This window comes from Talpa europaea, assembly GCF_964194135.1.
Source record: "Talpa europaea genome assembly, chromosome: 7".
Taxonomy (NCBI): Eukaryota; Metazoa; Chordata; class Mammalia; order Eulipotyphla; family Talpidae; genus Talpa; species Talpa europaea.
Window position 1 is genome coordinate 21993863 of NC_140074.1, and position 18562 is coordinate 22012424.

The following is an 18562-nucleotide window of genomic DNA, read 5'->3' on the forward strand; positions in this document are numbered from 1 at the left end:
ATGTAAGTCATTATGTACCATACACTTCTCCAAAGAAGACATACAGTTGGTGAGAAAAATGTTATCACCAGGGAAATGCAAATCAAAACTACAATGAGATACTACCATATACCTTTGAGGTGGCCCATATCAAAAAAAAAAGAACAGCACAATTTACAATAGCCAAGTTACGGAAACAATTGAAGTGCCCAATGACAAGTAAGTAGTAAAGAAGATGTGGTGTATATGCACAATGGAATACTACTCAGCTAGAGAGAGAGAGAGAGAGAGAGAGAGAGAGAGAGAGAGAGAGAGAGAGAGAGAGAGAGAGAGAGAGAATCTTGTCATTTGCAACAACAGAGATGGACCTAGAGGGAATTATGCTTAGTGAAATAAGCCAAAAAAGAAAGACAAACATCACATGATTTCAATCATATGTGGACTACAAAGAAACAAAACAAAGGAACAGACAAAACTAAACCAAAATAAACTTTAGAAATTTGAATACAAATTTGAGGCTATTAGGATGGGGGGTGGGGGAAAATAGCAAAGGAGAGAGGGTCCAGTAAACTACAGGGAAGAATTATGGATGTTTTCGTGGTGAGTATGGTGTTGAGCATACATCTGAAGAAGTGGGAACCTACATCTCTAAATCAGAAATAGAGTTGTAAAACCAACGTTACCTCAATTAAAAAAAAAAATTACAGAATAATATTCTACCTTTTTTGGAAACAATCCCAAATTTAATATAATCATGGTCTTCCCATGAGCAGTCAGCCCAAGATTCACTTAGAAAAATAACTATTAAAATGAGAAATATAGATATAAAGGAATTAATTACCACTGTTAAGAAGCAAATTTCCACAGTTAGAATGGGTGAGTAAAACGTTAGAAGTTAACCATTTCAACTGGGTCGCTACATGCAAAAGAATGAAGCTTGACCACTACCTCACACCATACACAAAAATCAACTCAAAATGGATTATAGAACTAGACATAAGACCTGAAACCATAAAATACATAGAAGGAAATATAGGTGAAACACTACGTGATATGCACATCAAAGACATCTTTACAGACACATCACCCAAAGCAGTGATAGTGAAGGCAAAGATAAACAGCTGGGACTACATCAAATTAAAGAGCTTCTGCACAGCAAAAGAGACAATAACAAAAACAAAGAGAAACCCCACCAACTGGGAGAACATTTTTGCACACAACACTAATGATAAAGGACTGATCACAAAAATCTGCAAAGAGCTGATGAGACTCAACAACAAAGAAAATAATCCAGTCAAAAAATGGGCAGAAGAGCTAAAAAGAAACTTCTCTGAAGAGGAAATGCAAATGGCCAACAGGCAAATGAAAAAATGTTCAACATCACTTGTAATCAGGGAAATGCAAATCAAAACTACCATGAGATACCATCTTACACCAGTGAGAATGGCACATATTAAAAATACTAGCAACAACAAATGTTGGCGAGGTTGTGGAGAAAAAGGAACTCTCCTGCACTGCTGGTGGGATTGCAAACTGGTCCACCCACTATGGAGAGCTGTGTGGAGATTTCTGGACCTACTAAACATAGAGCTTCCATATGATCCAGCAATTCCACTCCTAGGTATTTACCCAAAGGACACAGAAACATCAATTCCAAAGAACACCTGCACCCCTATGTTTATAGCAGCACTATTTACAATAGCTAAGCTTTGGAAACAACCCAAATGCCCAAAAATAGATGACTGGATCAAGAAGATGTGGTACATATATACCATGGAATATTACTCAGCATTCAAAAAAGATAAACACATGCAATTTGCAGCAACATGGATGGCGCTGGAAGGGATCATGCTCAGCGAAATAAGCCAGAAAGAAAAAGAAAAATACCAGATGGTCTCACTCATAGCAGGAATCTAGAAAACTTAAATAAGGGACCAGGAAAATGAATAACTATAAGAAAGTGAAAATCAAAATCAACAAAAAACTATGAACCAGAGACACTTTTTTGGGGGTGGGGGTGGGAGGGGAGGGATTGGGGTCAAAATGGGGGGGTTGCAATTGTATGGGGAATATAAAAATAAAATTTATTATTTAAAAAAAAAGAAGTTAACCATTTCAAAAAAAAAAAAAGAAGTTAACCATTTCTTAAATCCTCAGTTAGGACAAAAGCAATATATTAGCAAATATTTAGCAAATATATTAGCAATATATTAGCAAATATTTGAAAAGACATTAAGAAAACAAAGGACTTCTGTTACATATAAAACTAAACTTTTTAAGTGAACTAATAAATTTTTTTATGATTTAAATAAAAAATAAGACAGGTGATTCAATTAAGTAATGCTCTCAGTAACTGATAAAAAACAAAATGAGATTCAAAGAGAAAAATTTGTTCTGTATGACAGACATTACAAAGCATAAAGGTTCTTAAATTTAGTCCAGAAACAGGACAGGTACACACACACACACATCACAATCCCTATGTTGTCTCCTTCAGATTGTTTAGGTTAATACAGATGATGAAACAGGTAGTCAGACTATTAAAAGTTTTTCTTTAACACTGATACATACAACAAACTTTTACCTTTTCTATGCAGTCATCAAAAAATGCCAATCCAGTGTCTTTATCACTTACAAAACTACATTCTTCAATGAAGCGAATAAAAATCTGTGTTTTGGATAAAAGGGTGTAGAATTTTGTATAGGCACGATCTCGGCTTTTTAAAAATCCTGAAAAACACCAAAATTACAACTATATTCAAATTTTAAGTGAACTAGCTGTTATATTAAACATTATTTAAAATTTGTACAGTCTATATCATATTCTCTTTACATATATATCCACATTTATAGAAGTTTCTAGTAACCATATTCTTGTAATCAAAGTGTGTTCGACATGATTCAACCACAAAAAACTTACAATGTTAAGCTTTTCACTGAAATCTAAATCTCTAGTAAGGAAACTCCCATCCTATAGCTTTCAAGTTGATATTTCTCTCTGATACTTTGTGTATTTCTTGAGGGGGTCTATGACCTTTCCAGGCAGTGGTACCAAACAATAATTACTGTATCTTCTTGTAAAAATTTCTGCTGACTGGAGGCTTAAGCATCTGGCTATACCATCCTTTCCCCTATTAATTGTAATTGTTGACTTTAGGAACACTCATTCATTCATTCACTCAAGGCCAGAACATCCGAGTCTTCTCTCCAACTCCTACCATTATCATTCTCCAATACCACAAACAAGCCATCCAACATCTTGGGTTCTTAATTTCTTAAATGCCAACAATCTATGGTCTATCCTGCCTTGTTCACCAATTTTTACACAAAATTACACACTCCCTAGACTTTTCTTGCTAACAAAGATGCTCTGTTTTCCAAATCTGTGATTTGCATATTATTCTATGATCATTACCCCATCTATCTTGGTTTGCTTACTTAAGTATCATTACCAAACTTTATTTTCTGTGTGGGGGAGGGAAGAAAAGAGGCAGACTCACTGAAATCTACAATCCAGTCACTCCTTCATGTTCTACCTATACCCTCCTGTCTTCACTTTTCTCCCTAACCAACATTGATTCCTGGCCCAGGTCCATCATTTCAATTATCTTCCAGTCAACATTCTCAATTCTTATGCCCTTTTATCTGACTCACCTAGCATAACCTGGCCCTAGAAGAATGTATTGCCTTTGTTCTCTGGATTGGAACCAGTGTGACAAAGCACAAGTTAAAGGAGGAAAAAGAGTTGCTGAGCAGCAAGCCCACTACATCTCTAGAATCAACTTAATTTCCCTCTATCCATGTTTTCACAGCTATTTTTTTCTATGTTCTCCATGTATTCTCTTTCACATCCCTGAATGATCAGAACTTAAGTAGCAGAGAAAATGAAAATCATTAAATGAGAACTACACTATCTCACTAGAAAATCTACAACTCCTGTAGTTCTCACTAGGTCAGGAGAAAGTTCCCTAAAGAACTAAGGTCAAGTTCACCAAATGAACTTGTGATCCCAGCTCCTCCAGGTTCTCAGAACAATTCTCCCCCTCTACTACAGACTTCTCATCAGCATACTTAACTCCTCTTTCACATTAAAAAAAAAAAAAAAAAAAAAAACTTTAACAAGTAAACCCTTCCCTGTTCTGCTAGTTCCCTTCTCAATAAAGAGAACATCTAACTTGATTATTACAAGACAAAAAATTTCAAAGTTGGTGCTGGAGTCTCCCTCTACCTTACACCCCTTATTCAATCACCAAGTTCTATTCAATCTACCTCCTAAAAACCTCTTCTATACATACCTCTACTAACTAATCTAGGTTACTTAAACAATCACTTGGACCAATGCAATAACCTCTGAATTAATAGATTCATTCTTTGGAAGCTTCCAATTCAATTTCTGTATAGAAGTCAAAGAGATTTTTTTTTTTTAAATCTCTGAATGATCTTTCAGAAACACAAATTTGATTTTATTACTGACAATATTGATCAATCTTAGGAGCACTAAAACCAGGACGAGCAGACAAGTATGTGTCTCCTAATAGAAAGCAGTATATACACCATGCATTTTGGCACTACTTGTAAAGAAAGTTAAACCTGATTCTAATTAAGCTCTAACTCTGCATTGTTTAATTCAGTAACTACTACTCACATAAGGAAATTCAGTACCTGAAATGTGGCTAATTCAAACTGAAATGTGCTGTAAGTATAAAACACATGCCAATTTCAAACTCTTAGTATAGAAAAAAGAATGCAAGATAGTTCACTAGAATTTTAAAGACTTGATTACATACTGTTTTGGATATATTAGATTAGAGAAAATATACTGTAGCAATTAATATCCTTTATTGCCTTTTTTTAACTGTGGCTACTAGATGACTTTAAATTATATACATGGCTTACATTATATTTCTATTGGACAATGTGGCTCTTGATCCAACTACAAGAAAATACAAATGATAAGAGATAAATAACATCATTAAGGACATAATCAATTAAAACCCACATATAAATCCAGGAATTTTTAAGGGATTATTAATAGCTTACGGGTGGAACACTATTCTATTAGAAATTTGAAGGGAAAGGGAGAAAGGGAGGGGAGCTAAAAGCGGGTGAAACAAAAATGGTAGAATGTTAACTGCAACTTCTGCTGAAACTGGAAGATAACAGGGCATTTATAATTCTATTTTCATGAAAATACCCCTACTAAAAAGTTAACCCAAAACATATAGTTTAATTCCTCTTCATTTTTCAGGCTCAAACTTATTATTACTTCTTCAGGGGACTTTCTCCTGACCTAATATTCTCACTTCACATATATTTCATAAATATGTATATGAATATATACACTGCACTACTTATGTGTATACACACACACACACACACTTCACTACACACTTAGTAAAAATGCAGTTAGTATCTCTGTTATTTTATTACCTAATGTCTGTATCCCCCATGAGTCCAAATGCTATCCTGTTAAAAACAAAACCTCACTCTGGTCAATCTATACCAATAAATCATTTTCCAAAAGGCTGTTTTTGAGTCCTCTTCCTCCACCCCCAAATTCCCATGTCGTTCTAATCCTCAGTATTCCAGAATTGACTATATGTGCAGACAGTGTCTTTAAAGAAGAGGTTAAGTTAAAATGAGGTGGGCATTAATCCAAAATGACTTGTGTTCTTATAAGAGGAGGAAATTTGGATACAGATTCCCACAGCAGGAAAATTCAGGGAGAAGACAATCGTCTACAACTCAAGAAGAAAAACTTCAGAGGAAACCAATCTTGCTAACATATTGATCTCAGACTTTTATCCTCTAGAACTTTGAGAAAATAAATTTTTGTTGTTTAAACCATCGCCAAAGAGGTACTTTGTTATGGGTATGGCAGCTCTAACATGCCTTATGCTTTTGTTCTTGAGATTTTTTTCTATTCATTATATCACTAATCATAAAACACTTTTCACTAGTTGTTTCATATATATTTTCTCATTTAATCTCACAACCTTCTATGAAGAAAGGTTTTCATCACCATGTGGAGAGTCCCAGATGGCTTTGTAAATAGCAAACTAGAAATTCTAATTCAAATTTGACTTTTAAAAAAAGATTTATTTTATTTATGCATACAAGAACTGGGGTATAGGCCAGAGGTGAGGGGGTGGGATTCACCAGCGACAGAGTAGGGAGCACAACAGGCAGATCTACTGAAAATACACTGCTGACGGGTGCAGTGGGAGAGACAGGAGAGGTCTGCTGTGCCATGTGGGTTAGCTCCCTGGCCAGGAATACAACTCATGCTGCAGTGGCTGGTGAGAGCTTGATAGTGCTGAGACGTAATCTTTGCACCACTGGGCAGGCACCTCAAATTTGACTTTTAATGCCTATTATTTTTTAGAAGGTCTTCCCTACTCATCTCCTATTTTACTCCAAGTTGTGCTCTTCTATGAAGCCTTTTAAAATACCCATTTGGAGGGCCTCCCCGGTGGCGCAGCGGTTGAGCGCTGGGTTGCGAAGCTGCCCGCGGCCTCTGCGGCGCCGGTTCGATCCCCGGCTGCTCCCCGGCCCCGGAGGAGGATCCCACATGGTGCGCAGACCTCTCCTGCCACCCGCTGCTCCCCTCAGCAGTGTACTTCAGTCCTTCTGCCTGCTCTGCTCCCCACTCTGGCTCTGGTGAATTCTCTCACCCTCCCGCGCTTCTGACTGTACCCAGTGCATGTATAAACAAAACAAACAAACAACTATAATAAATAAATAAATAAAAGCATGCCTCTATAAAAAAAAAAAAAAAAAACTAAAAAAAAAAACCCCCCAAAAAAAATAAATAAATAAAATACCCATTTGGAAAAACACCCCTTTTTCTGAGTTTTAAGAACTTCTCACTAATATGCATGAAATTTGTTTTCATGAGTGCTTTTACTTTTTAAAAGTTTTATATTAGTTTCCATTTAGTATCCCATTGAGCTAGATTTTATACTTCTTTATATCCTTAATAATAATCACTTGAACTAGTTAAGTGATGGTTAAATATTTAAGAGATTAATTATACCAAAACAGAGATGATAAAAGACAAAAGGAAATACAGATTTTTTTTTTAAAGTAACTACTGGGTAAAAGTAAAGAAGTATAAAACAACTTCATATGAATATTGATGATGCTGTAATACTGCTATTACATATATGTAATGCGAGCTGTATAAAAGTCAAAAACTTTGTAATTCCCTAAAACAAGAAATGCAAAAAAGAATGAGTATAGTGTTTCCCCTGAAACATGTTTAATTTTTCAAAAAATTTTAAAAAATGGTCACCTTATTCCAAAAACTATTCATGAATATTTTAAAGCCAAACACCTAAAAACCAGATCACCAACTATGCTTTACTAAGATAACTGACTTTATAGTATTATAAATAAAAGCAAACAAATTTAACTTTTCATAAAGATTTCCAGTTTCCAATTTCTCAGGAAAATAGAGGGTATAAAAATCAAAGAAATTCTGTTCATAAACTAAATTACATATACACAGAAGTTCATATTATATTTTAATATAAATTTCTAGTATTTAAATAGTAGATATTTTCTGGAAGCAATAGTAAATAGAATATACTTTTCACTTCAGTAACAATAATTGTGTTTTCAATGCCTCTCACCCTGTCGGTCAAACAATGAATCTACAGCTGTGGCTTTATTTGAAGGAGCTTCTGTGATTGGTTTGAGATATGTTCTGTATCCTTTTAAAATAGATGCCATAAAGCGCAAAAATGCCTCTTGAATTTCCATCTCAAGTTGGGTCATCTTCTTTTGCCAAGAGAAATCGGCTTCAATTGGAGTCATCTCAATTGCTGAACTCTCTTGATTTTTTCGGTGAACTAACACAGAAGAGAAAATGACATTAATATATAGAGCACATAAATATATTTCATGCATACATGAAATTAAGGTATGATTAAGAACATTGTCAAAATAAAGCTTCTTGTTTTATTTTGTTCCTTCCTGAAATTCTTCTCTCCGATAATTAAAATAATCATTGGCAGGAGTTAACAGGGAGCTGGGGCACAGAGGACATGCTCAATCAAGCAATCAAAGTGAAAAGAGTATGTTCAAAAAATTATGAAACAAATGTTAAATTTTTTATTATTGAAATTTTGTGATGTAATCAGACTCCTTTTAAGCAAAGCAAAATGATGTTTAAATTTAAAAAGAATTTTCTTATATATATTCTCTCTCTTTAAAATTCATACTTTTTCCTGGCATTTACCTGAAGATAACTGGGGATACAATTTCTTCAAGGTGCTAAGTAGATTTTTACATGGCTTTTTGGGAAGCTGCTTCCAGTTCATGCTCTTCTTTTCATCTGCCCTATTAAAGAAAAACATAATAAAATAGAATTTGTTTTTACTTAAAATTCTTATGTGAAACTAAAAAACAGAATGGGGAGGGTGTTTTTACTGAAGTTACAATTGTTGTGGGCAGCCTGAATAAGTGCTTTTCAAAGAAAGTCTCATTTCAATCTACCTCAAATTTGGTTTTCTCATTCTAACCCTTGAACATGGATTTTCAGTTTTGGAGTTTTGATACAATACTGATGTTTTACTTCAATAGTTATGTAATTATAATATTACAAATTATAATATTGTAAGCGTAAAACCCAATTGACTTTAGACTGCAAATTGTCTACGAGAAATCCTCCTAAATATTGTGTGCCCAAATAAAGGGACTGGGATTTAGGTAAAGATTATAAGCACATTAAGCTAATTCAGATCTAAAACTGGTTAAAAAGAATTCATTCATACAGTTCACATGTAAACCTATTATCCAATTATGAACCTCTAAAGTCAAGTACATCCTTGTATTTAAAAATCTAAAGAAAGCAACACATTTTGGCATAAAACCACTTAGCTCTACTCTGAGGTTATATAGAATTATATTCTTGAGATAAATGAAAATGCTTTCAAATTTTTGCAAATCATTTCTATTTACTTCTTTGCAATAAGATTCTTCATAATTGCCTACCCTATACAGGGCTATTGAGCTTTTGTAAATTTCTAGGGGTTCTTTCATTAATGAAAGATTGACCCTTTGTGAGAACAGCTGCAAATTTTTTCCCCCAATTTGGTATTTTTCTTTTGAACTTGGTAATACTGTGTTGTTATCTATAAATTTTTGATGTTTATGTAGTCAAGTTTATTAATTTTTATGGTTTCTGCATTTAGAATCCTTCCTTAATCCAGGGCTATAAAGAAATTATCTTGGGCCTCCCCGGTGGCGCAGTGGTTGAGCGCTGGGTTGCGAAGCTGCCCGCGGCCTCTGCAACGCCGGTTCGATCCCCGGCTGCTCCCCGGCCACCGGAGGAGGGTCCCACATGGTGCGCAGACCTCTCCTGCCGCCCGCTGCTCCCCTCAGCAGTGTACTTCGGTCCTTCTGCCTGCTCTGCTCCCAGCTCTGGCTCTGGTGAATTATCTCACCCTCCCCCGCTTCTGACTGTACCCAGTGCATGTATAAACAAAACAAACAAACAAATAAAAAACATGCCTCTATATAAAAAAAAAAAGAAAGAAATTATCTTGGTTTCATTTTATTAATTTGTTTCATTACGCATAGTTTTTTTTTTTAAAGATTTATTTATTTATACAAACACTGGGGTAACAGGCCAGAAGTGCAGGAGGGTGAGAGAATTCACCAGAGACAGAGCAGGTAACAGAACAGGCAGAAGGACCAAAGTACACTGCTGAGGGGAGCAGCGGGTAAGACAGGAGAGGTCTGCTGCACCACGTGGTACTCTCTCTGGCCAGCCAGGAATCAAAACCACGCTGCAGAGGCTGCGGACATCTTCGCAGCACAGTGCTCAACCCTCTGCGCCACTGGGGAGGCCCTGTATTAAGTTTTTAATCAATTTGTTTTTTTCCTGAATGTGATATGAAGTATGGATTCAACTTACCTCCTTTAACTATACAGTTGCACCTTATGTTAAATATGGTGGTTTTTGGAAATGATGATAGGATACCTTGAATTCTTAATAAAAATCCATTCAAGATCAGAAACAACTGATTAATATAGATTAATCTTAAGATAAACTTAATATAGATTAATCTTAAAATAATCTTAAGATAAACTAAACACAATGGATTGAATAGTATCTTCATCCCCACATCTTGCTAAAGTGGGGCTATCAAATTTTATATTAACATAATTAGTCATTAAAACTGAAAGAGCAAGCAGACATTAACTTAGCAAGAATAAAATTCTTGAATATTATTTACAAGTTTATTTTACTGATTCTCTATTTTCAAATTATTAAGACTGCATTCTTTTCACAAAGAGAATATTTACAAATACTTGGCTCTGAAACAAATATGACCAAATACTTGATTCTGAAACAAATCTCAGTAAGTATCAGAGTCAATAATACACAGAGCAAGTTGTTATTACAAATCAGCTGAGTTAATACTTAAAAAGACAAAAAAAACTTTGGAAGTTCAAAAGAACACTTTCAAATAATACATGGGTCAGATAAAACATTTTAATAGAAATAAAAAATATTAAAAACTACAAATGAAAAAAGTACTACAAACTATGTTTTGTAGCTAGTGCTATATATATCAGCCCAATAACACAAACTTCCTAACTTCTTAACTTCTTAAAAAATTTAATTCACTGGGACATAAAAAAGTCAGAGCAAGATGATGTTTATTTCAGGAGTGCAATGATTGTTGACTACTAATTAATTTTATAATATAATTTGCCAAACAGATTAAAGGAGAAAAATAATGTTATTCTTAAAGTTGTACAAAAGTATTAGAAAATTCAATACCTATTTATGATTAGGAAAAAAATCTTAATCTAGAAGTAGGAAAAAAGTTCCTTAATCTATTATTAAAGTCATTAAAGTTCCTTAACCCTAAAATGGGGTTAGCAAATTTTCTAGAAAGGGTCAGACAGTAAATATATTATGCTTTGAGACCACAGGGCTTCTGCTGTACCTCTTCACATGTGCTATTGATTGCATGAAAGCAGCCTCGGGTCATATTAAAAAATATGCGTTGCTATGTTCTAATAAAATTTTATTTACAAAAACAAGCCTTGGACCAAATGTTAACTCCTGCCTTAAAGCAATAATCATACTTAATGATTACTACTCAAAGAATTCCCTTTTAAATTAAAAACAAAGTAAGTTACCAGTGATGACTGTTCTATCTAACATTGTACCAGGATTCTAGTTAGAGAATTAAGAAATCAAAAATATATATAGGGGGACCTCCCTCGTGGTGCAAGGGGTTAAAGATACAGCACTATCAAGCTATCACCAGCCACTGCGACATGAGTTTGATCCCTGGCCAGGGAGCTAACACACATGGCACAGGCAAATATTCATATTCTCCCAATTTTCTTTTTCCTTTGAATTTTTTAAATTTTATTTCTTTTTTTTTTTTTCATATATTTTCCCCCCTACTACCATCCCTTGTCCCTTTCTCTCCTTCTCCTTAAGCCTAAAACTCTCATGGAGTTTACTGACTCCAACTGTTTTATTACCCTATGTTGTGACTAAACTCAAAGAGGTAAACTAATTTTTATAAAATTTACATTAACTTTTTTTAAAAAAAGATTTACTTATTTATTTATTTATACAAGCACTGGGTACAGTCAGAAGCGCAGGAAGGTGAGAGAATTCACCAGAGGCAGAGCAGGGAGCAGAGCAGGCAGAAGGACCGAAGTACACTGCTGAGGGGAGCAGCGGGCGGCAGGAGAGGTCTGCGCGCCATGTGGGACCCTCACCCAGTGGCCGGGGGGAGCAGCCGGGGATCGAACTGGCGCTGCAGAGGCTGAGGGCAGCTTCGCAACCCAGTGCTCAACCACTGCGCCACCGGGGAGGCCCTACATTAACATTTTGAGTTAAACCTAGAATATCTATCTCCTGAGCTTTGAAAGCAGCATTTTACCTTTTTATTTTCAAATCTATATTCTATTATGATAAAATATCTCCTGTCTAGCATTGAGTTATCTAAACATAAACTATTATAATATTGAATATGTTCTTTTCCAAACCTACAGCTTTACAAGATTCTGATACCTGCTCTGGTTTTGAATCATTTTACAATATTAAAGAAAAAGACTTAGTAAGAACTTTAAAAATTAGTATATTGACTGCTAGAGGCTTTCAATAAAGTATAACTACATACAGGGCAAAAATAAACAGCAGATAACATAAAAAGAATCAACTTACATATATAACATGTTTGTATCCAAGTCAATGCAAACAACATCTTGTGGTGGATCATGAAGATCAAAATACCTTGAGTCAACTCCAACTATAAACGGTACAGGTGCACTAAGCACTGCTGCCAGTGAAAGAGGACAAAGGGGAATATACGGGCACTGCCACTGAAATGGAAAGATCATCTAGAAAAAAGTTTTAAAAAATTAACCAAATTTAAAATTTGCAATGAAAATTATGTAATGAACTAATTAAAGGTACCATTTTTAAAAGAAAGCAGCTAAGTCTAGTTTCTCTTACCTTAAACTTTATTTCAAAAACTAAATGACTATAAAATATTACTAAGCAATACCATCAACCAGAGCAATGTGATTAAAATCTTAAAAAGCATTAAAATGACCACATGTACAATAAAAATGCTTGTTAACTCTTCTACTTATACAAAACCCATATTCCCTTTTATAGAAAAAGTCAAAGAGAGAACAACTGCTCAAAAAATTAAAAAACAAACTCATGATCTTTAACTCTTATGCATTTATCACCCGTCTATTAATTTTTGAAATAACCTTTGACTAAAACCAACTAAGAGTACCATGGACTGAAAAAAAAAAGATTTCCTTGGGGGATGGTAATAGTAAATTGAAAATTTCAACAAAAAAATTTCCTAACTACGCAAACAGAAAATGATTCAACTTCAGTGAAGCTTGGCATCTTAAAAACCACTAGTTAATATAAAACATAGACTAAGAATCTTTTTAACCAGCTCTCCTTTACAGTTTCTACTGAAACTGTGTGTTTTTTAAAAACAAAGTTTTGATAAAAAATTTAGTCACTGATGATAAAGTTTTACAAAACTATAAAAATAGTTACCTTTCAAGGTCTACTTCAATTCTCTCCTTATCCATTATCACTCACCCCAAAGAAAAACCGATAGCACTTAATGCACTGTAGCTATTCATAACTTCAATTTTTTTCTTCAATCATTTACTTAGCAAATATCTGAGCTCTCAAAATGTGCAAAACACTGTTTCAGATGATGGGGTCATAAGAGTGAAGAAAGCAAAAATCCCTGACCTCATAATGTTTACAGTCTATCCTAAGTCAGCAAACTTTCTCTGTGAAAGACAGGAAATGTGTTATGCCTTGCTAGCCATATTGTTTGTCACAAACATTTAGTGTTGTTGTCATGCATGAAAAGTCATAGGTGATGCGTGAATAAACAGCCCACATTCTAGCAAAACTTTATTTACAAAAACAGGTTAAAAACAGGATATGAGTCACAGGCCATACTTTGCCACAACCTGGTCTAGCAGAAAGAGAAAAAAAGGGAACAAAAGACATAATAAATAAAATATATACTATGTGAAGAAGTACTAAGTGCTATGAAAAAAAAAAAAATGAGTAAACCAAGTGAAGGGGATTAGAGCTCAGAACAGGGGAGAAGGAAAACAAATGTGTGTTATTAAATAGGTCAAACAGGGTAGGCCTTCTTAAAAGAGTACCCCTGAGCTAAAACCTGGAGGAGATAAAGGATTTAGTCAGGGTATAGACTACAAGAGTGCTTCAGAAAAACAGCTAATGCAAAGGCATTAAGGTATGGGGTGTATCTAATATGCTCCAGGGTTTGCATGGCTGGAGCAGAGAGCAAGAGGAAGAGTAGCAGAAAATCAGACCAGAGAGCAGAGGGAGGGGACCTAACAAATATTTCGTATTTCGTTCAATAAAAACTATCTTCCATTCAATAAAATGTATGTTACACCTACTATGTGATAATTGTAAAACAAAACTATCTTACAGCAAAATATGACACCTCCATCTTCCCCTCTGACTTCTGCAGTGAAATCATGAATAGGACTGCTTTACAAAAATACTCACTGGTTTCATCAATTTTGTTATGCAGCCCCATTGATTCTTTGATATTCAAATCAATCTGTTTTTGAAGAATTTAGCCTGTCCCCATTCTTAATTTTCTCCTTCTTTATTAATGGTAAATTGCTTGTCAAATCTTCATTTATAATCTTTTTGCATACAATTCAGGCAGTTCTCTAACATCAGTTACATAAACTTCATACAACCATACATTTTTCCTAAGATTTCCAATGTCAATCTTCCCATTGGTGCTTGCATTGTACTGCTGAAACCAAGAGACTGGGCCACAAAGATTCTCACAAAGGTACATAATAAATGCTAATATTTTATAGAAAGGAATATTTGAGTGAGACTTGCTAAAACTAGTCAATTCATTAACAAAATATGTTCATAGTATAACAACTTTTGCTTTTACATGTAACTGTAGAGGCTTGAAAAATTACATAGAGAATTTTTTCCCCCACTCACACCCCATAAACCAACTCAAATCATTATTACTGTTTTTCCGTCATAGCAGTATTTCTTATCAAGTTAAGATTAGGGAAATATATTCCTTTTGTTGATTTGACATGTATTTATTGAGTGTTTCCTCTATGCTATTCAACTTTAATGAGTGCTGAGGACATAAAGGTAGAAAAGAAACTAAGTCCTTACTTCTGTGAGAGTTATGCTTTCAAAATGAGAATGGAAAGGTAGAAGAGTCAGCTGTTTTAAACTAAACAAATAATGTAAGAGAGGGTTAGAAAAATCAAACACCCAAATTTGGGCACTATTTCCTAAAAAGGCCTTGTATGATCAGACCTCTTTCTAATTACAATAGGAAGCAATCTAAAATGTTTAAACAGGGAAGGACTTAATTTAACTTTTATATTTTAATCAATAGCTAAACTTTTGTACATTATCCTATTTAATAATGAATTAGAATTTCCTATATGTTATAGGTTTAAAATGGTTAGAAGTTAAAATAGGGGAAATTAATAAATTGTACAATTTTAGGGCAGTTAAAACTGCCCAGGGTCTTTCACTTAATACAATAAGCTTCAGTGACATTTTATTATAATGTAATCACACAGATTTTCTGAAAAACTCTAAATATGAAAAATGAGACACATTTTCTGTTAAAGAGAAGTCACTATTGATTTTTACTTATGCCTGCTATTTCTTTTTGCCACTCCATAACATTAATGCTAAACTTTTACAGGTAATTTCAAAGCTGCTTCCCTTGAAGAGAATTACCCTTTAGAGTAAGATTCTGCCAATAATTTTGTACCAAAAGGAAAATTTTACACTTACAGCTACAACAGCTTCGGCTACTCCAGTCAACACAGCTGGCCTAAGAGAATGCAGTAGAATCTTATTCTCAAGTAAAAGAAAGAGCAGCAGTGTTGCACAGTTCTCAGGACCCAGGTTCATCAATAAGGTGCTAAAATTGGCTCCACTAGAAATACAGAAGGGAAAAAAGTGATTATGAACTATTTTGCTAAAATATGCCAAGATTTGCTTATAAATTATTTCTTAAATATTAATAGATTGAGAACTTAGTGTTAATTTCGGTCCTGATTATCACTAAAAAGTAGCAAATTTTATGAGACAGTGAAGATTCAAACCCTTCCTTTGGTATCAAAATGGCGTGTCTTTTTTAAAGTGCTTTATTTTTTAAATGGTCCCTCCATACATCCAACTATCAAAATTAAAAACATTAAGATTACTCTTATCTTGATTGTAAAAATAACACTTAACTTTATTATCCTAACCCTTAAAGTGTTTTAAAGCATCTGCTCCAAACGAATAAATACATCATTTTAGATACCATCAATTACCTTAGTGGTAAAGGTGTAGAAACTGGCTGTGATAATATTAAGGCATCATGGACTGATAGCTAAAAAAGAAAGGAACAAAAAGGATAAGTTAACCAATTTTGACATCTAAACATTTAGGTTAAGAGTAAAACAGAAAAGAGTTAAATATATAGAGTGATTCAGTTAGCTGGTTAAAAGTTATTTAAGAATTATGGAGGGGCCTCCCCGGTGGCGCAGCGGTTGAGCGCTGGGTTGCGAAGCTGCCCGCGGCCTCTGCGGCGCCGGTTCGATCCCCGGCTGCTCCCCGGCCCCGGAGGAGGATCCCACATGGTGCGCAGACCTCTCCTGCCACCCGCTGCTCCCCTCAGCAGTGTACTTCAGTCCTTCTGCCTGCTCTGCTCCCCACTCTGGCTCTGGTGAATTCTCTCACCCTCCCGCGCTTCTGACTGTACCCAGTGCATGTATAAACAAAACAAACAAACAACTATAATAAATAAATAAATAAAAAAAAAAAAGCATGCCTCTATAAAAAAAAAAAAAAATAAAAAAAAAAAAGAATTATGGAAAACTTTTTTAAAGATTCAACTCTACTCTATAGACCAAGAAGTACTTGGCAGCTGTTTACTGTATATTATACTTGCTGCACTGAAGAACTCTCAAGATTAATATCATCTTACTTAATGTTACCATTTATTATCATTTATTATGTTGATAATATCTTAGAAACAAATTTAAAATAGCTTGCCTCTATAGATCAATTGCGGTCTACAAACTATTATTGGTCCAAGAAGAGATAATACATAAATGAAAACAAGTCATTTAGCAACTGATGGCAATCTGACACTAATTCCACACAATCAGTATAGTCAGATCTTTAGACAGAGTATTGATCTATTCATGTCTGCTGATCTCACATTGCAAGCTGCATATGTTACAAGCTATAAAGCTCATATAGGTCTGCTACTGGTTAGAAATAAAAAGAAACTGTTCTTTTAACAGTCTGAAGAGCACGTTTATAGATTATTTTACTGCCCCCTCCTATTACAGCTCATCTTCTACTTAATATTGATTAGTTGCTTTGAATTAAAATCATGCCCATAACATAATTCTAGGCTTTATATTGTTAAATAAGCTACATGAAAGGCCAAGCAGGGATCAATAACAATAATACAATAAACAAAAGATTAAATTATTCTAATCCTATATACTCAAAATTCAAAAAACCAGTATAAAAGGATGTTAACTGAAGGTATATAGTACAGGAAATTCAAGAACTTTATGAATGCATACTGCTTCACCTTAAACACAAAGGACCAGAGAATCCGCTGCAATAACTGGAATAAATATATACAGAAATCACCTCAAATATACCATTTTTTTTTATTACCTGAACAAGTATTCTTGGTCTTTGTGGTGAAGGAAAAGGGATGTTTTGCATAAAATGTGAAATGTGTCTGGAAAAAAAGTTGAAATGAAGATCATAATTACTTTTCTAAAATGCTTCATACATTTTAACAAATTATTACATATCATCCCAGATATAACAAAATCACTTACCTAAAGCTATGCTAAATGAATTTACTTAGTGTAAATAAATATACTCATCTCACTAAACTTCTGAAATGCAAAATCTATCTCTGCACTAAAAACACACAGTAGTATACCCTATAAGAACCAAGAAAATAAGAGTAACATGATTATGGTTTTCATAAAGGAGGCTAAGTTTTATTGTCCTGGCTTATCAATGCCAGGACACTTAATTGTGATATAATGAACTAACACTAATATAGAATCTGAACCTAACAATAAATTTAATGTTAAATATTAATCTAATTATTTTACTGTAACTTTGGGGAAATCACTTAGCCTATTTCTCAACCACAAATAATGTTGAAGAGTCTCCAAAGTTTTGAACTCTTAGGAATCACTAAATGCAAGATATTATTTCAAGAGAAAGAAAAAAAAAAATCAATCACATATGCTGATTTCATTTTCATAAACTATCCACAGAACTTTAATTTTTTGAAAGGTTATTAACTTGTCATTAACATTAAAATTTACTTCAAACAATTTTAAGTTAATCTGACAGCTAAAAGTTAAATTAGAACATGAACCATTAGACTGGCATTCGAGGAAAATGTGAAAGTTGAATCACATTTCTATACCAAATTGTGTTAAGTTTATACACAGAACTCTACTATTTTTTGAAGCTGAATTTTGAGCACGATTATTTTAATACCTATAGATAATTACCCCCCACTTATCCACTAATCTCTTTCATTGATAATCTTTTTGCTATAATGTGAAATTTTCTAAATGGAAAGAAAAACCTGTGTTTACACATTGTATATCTTCCCACAAAACCCCTGACACCTCTTGTTTTGTTCAAGTACATAATTTACTATAATAAACAGAAGTCAATGGGACCTTAAAAATCAGAAAAATGTAATTTTTAAAAGCAGAGAGGTTCCACATATATTTTCCTTATTTATAAAATTTACATGGCAAAGGGAACTACAAATCAAAGGAAAAATATGTAGAATTTTGTCAATGCTAAAACCAAAACCTCACTTTATCATTAATTAACCCACTTTTACTAACTACATCAGTCTGAAAATAGTTTATAGTAAGGAGTTGGAATGACCATTTGTATGGCTGGCGTGTATGTGTATTAATAGTCATTTTTCTCTTGGTTATTAGAAAATGGATAGGAAGAACA

At 34.0% G+C, this 18562-nt stretch overlaps 1 protein-coding gene across 11 annotated transcripts in view; it reads right to left on the minus strand.

Moving 5' to 3' along the window:
- The window catches only part of DENND4C (DENN domain containing 4C), a gene marked incomplete at both ends in the record, with an annotated part of 65751 nt that overhangs the window by 33466 nt on the left and 13723 nt on the right, over positions 1-18562 (minus strand). For 8 of the 11 annotated variants that reach the window (XM_084239170.1, XM_084239169.1, XM_084239166.1 and 5 more), the window contains 7 exons: positions 2564-2709; positions 7614-7832; positions 8222-8322; positions 12185-12360; positions 15338-15482; positions 15865-15923; positions 17231-17297. The exons of 1 other annotated variant lie outside the window; for it this stretch is intronic. In XM_084239170.1, the coding sequence (XP_084095296.1) occupies positions 2564-2709; positions 7614-7832; positions 8222-8322; positions 12185-12360; positions 15338-15482; positions 15865-15923; positions 17231-17297 (913 nt within the window). The remainder of the gene's footprint in view (positions 1-2563; positions 2710-7613; positions 7833-8221; positions 8323-12184; positions 12361-15337; positions 15483-15864; positions 15924-17230; positions 17298-18562) is intronic. 2 more of the 11 variants (XM_084239168.1, XM_084239161.1) reach the window with 2 other exon arrangements.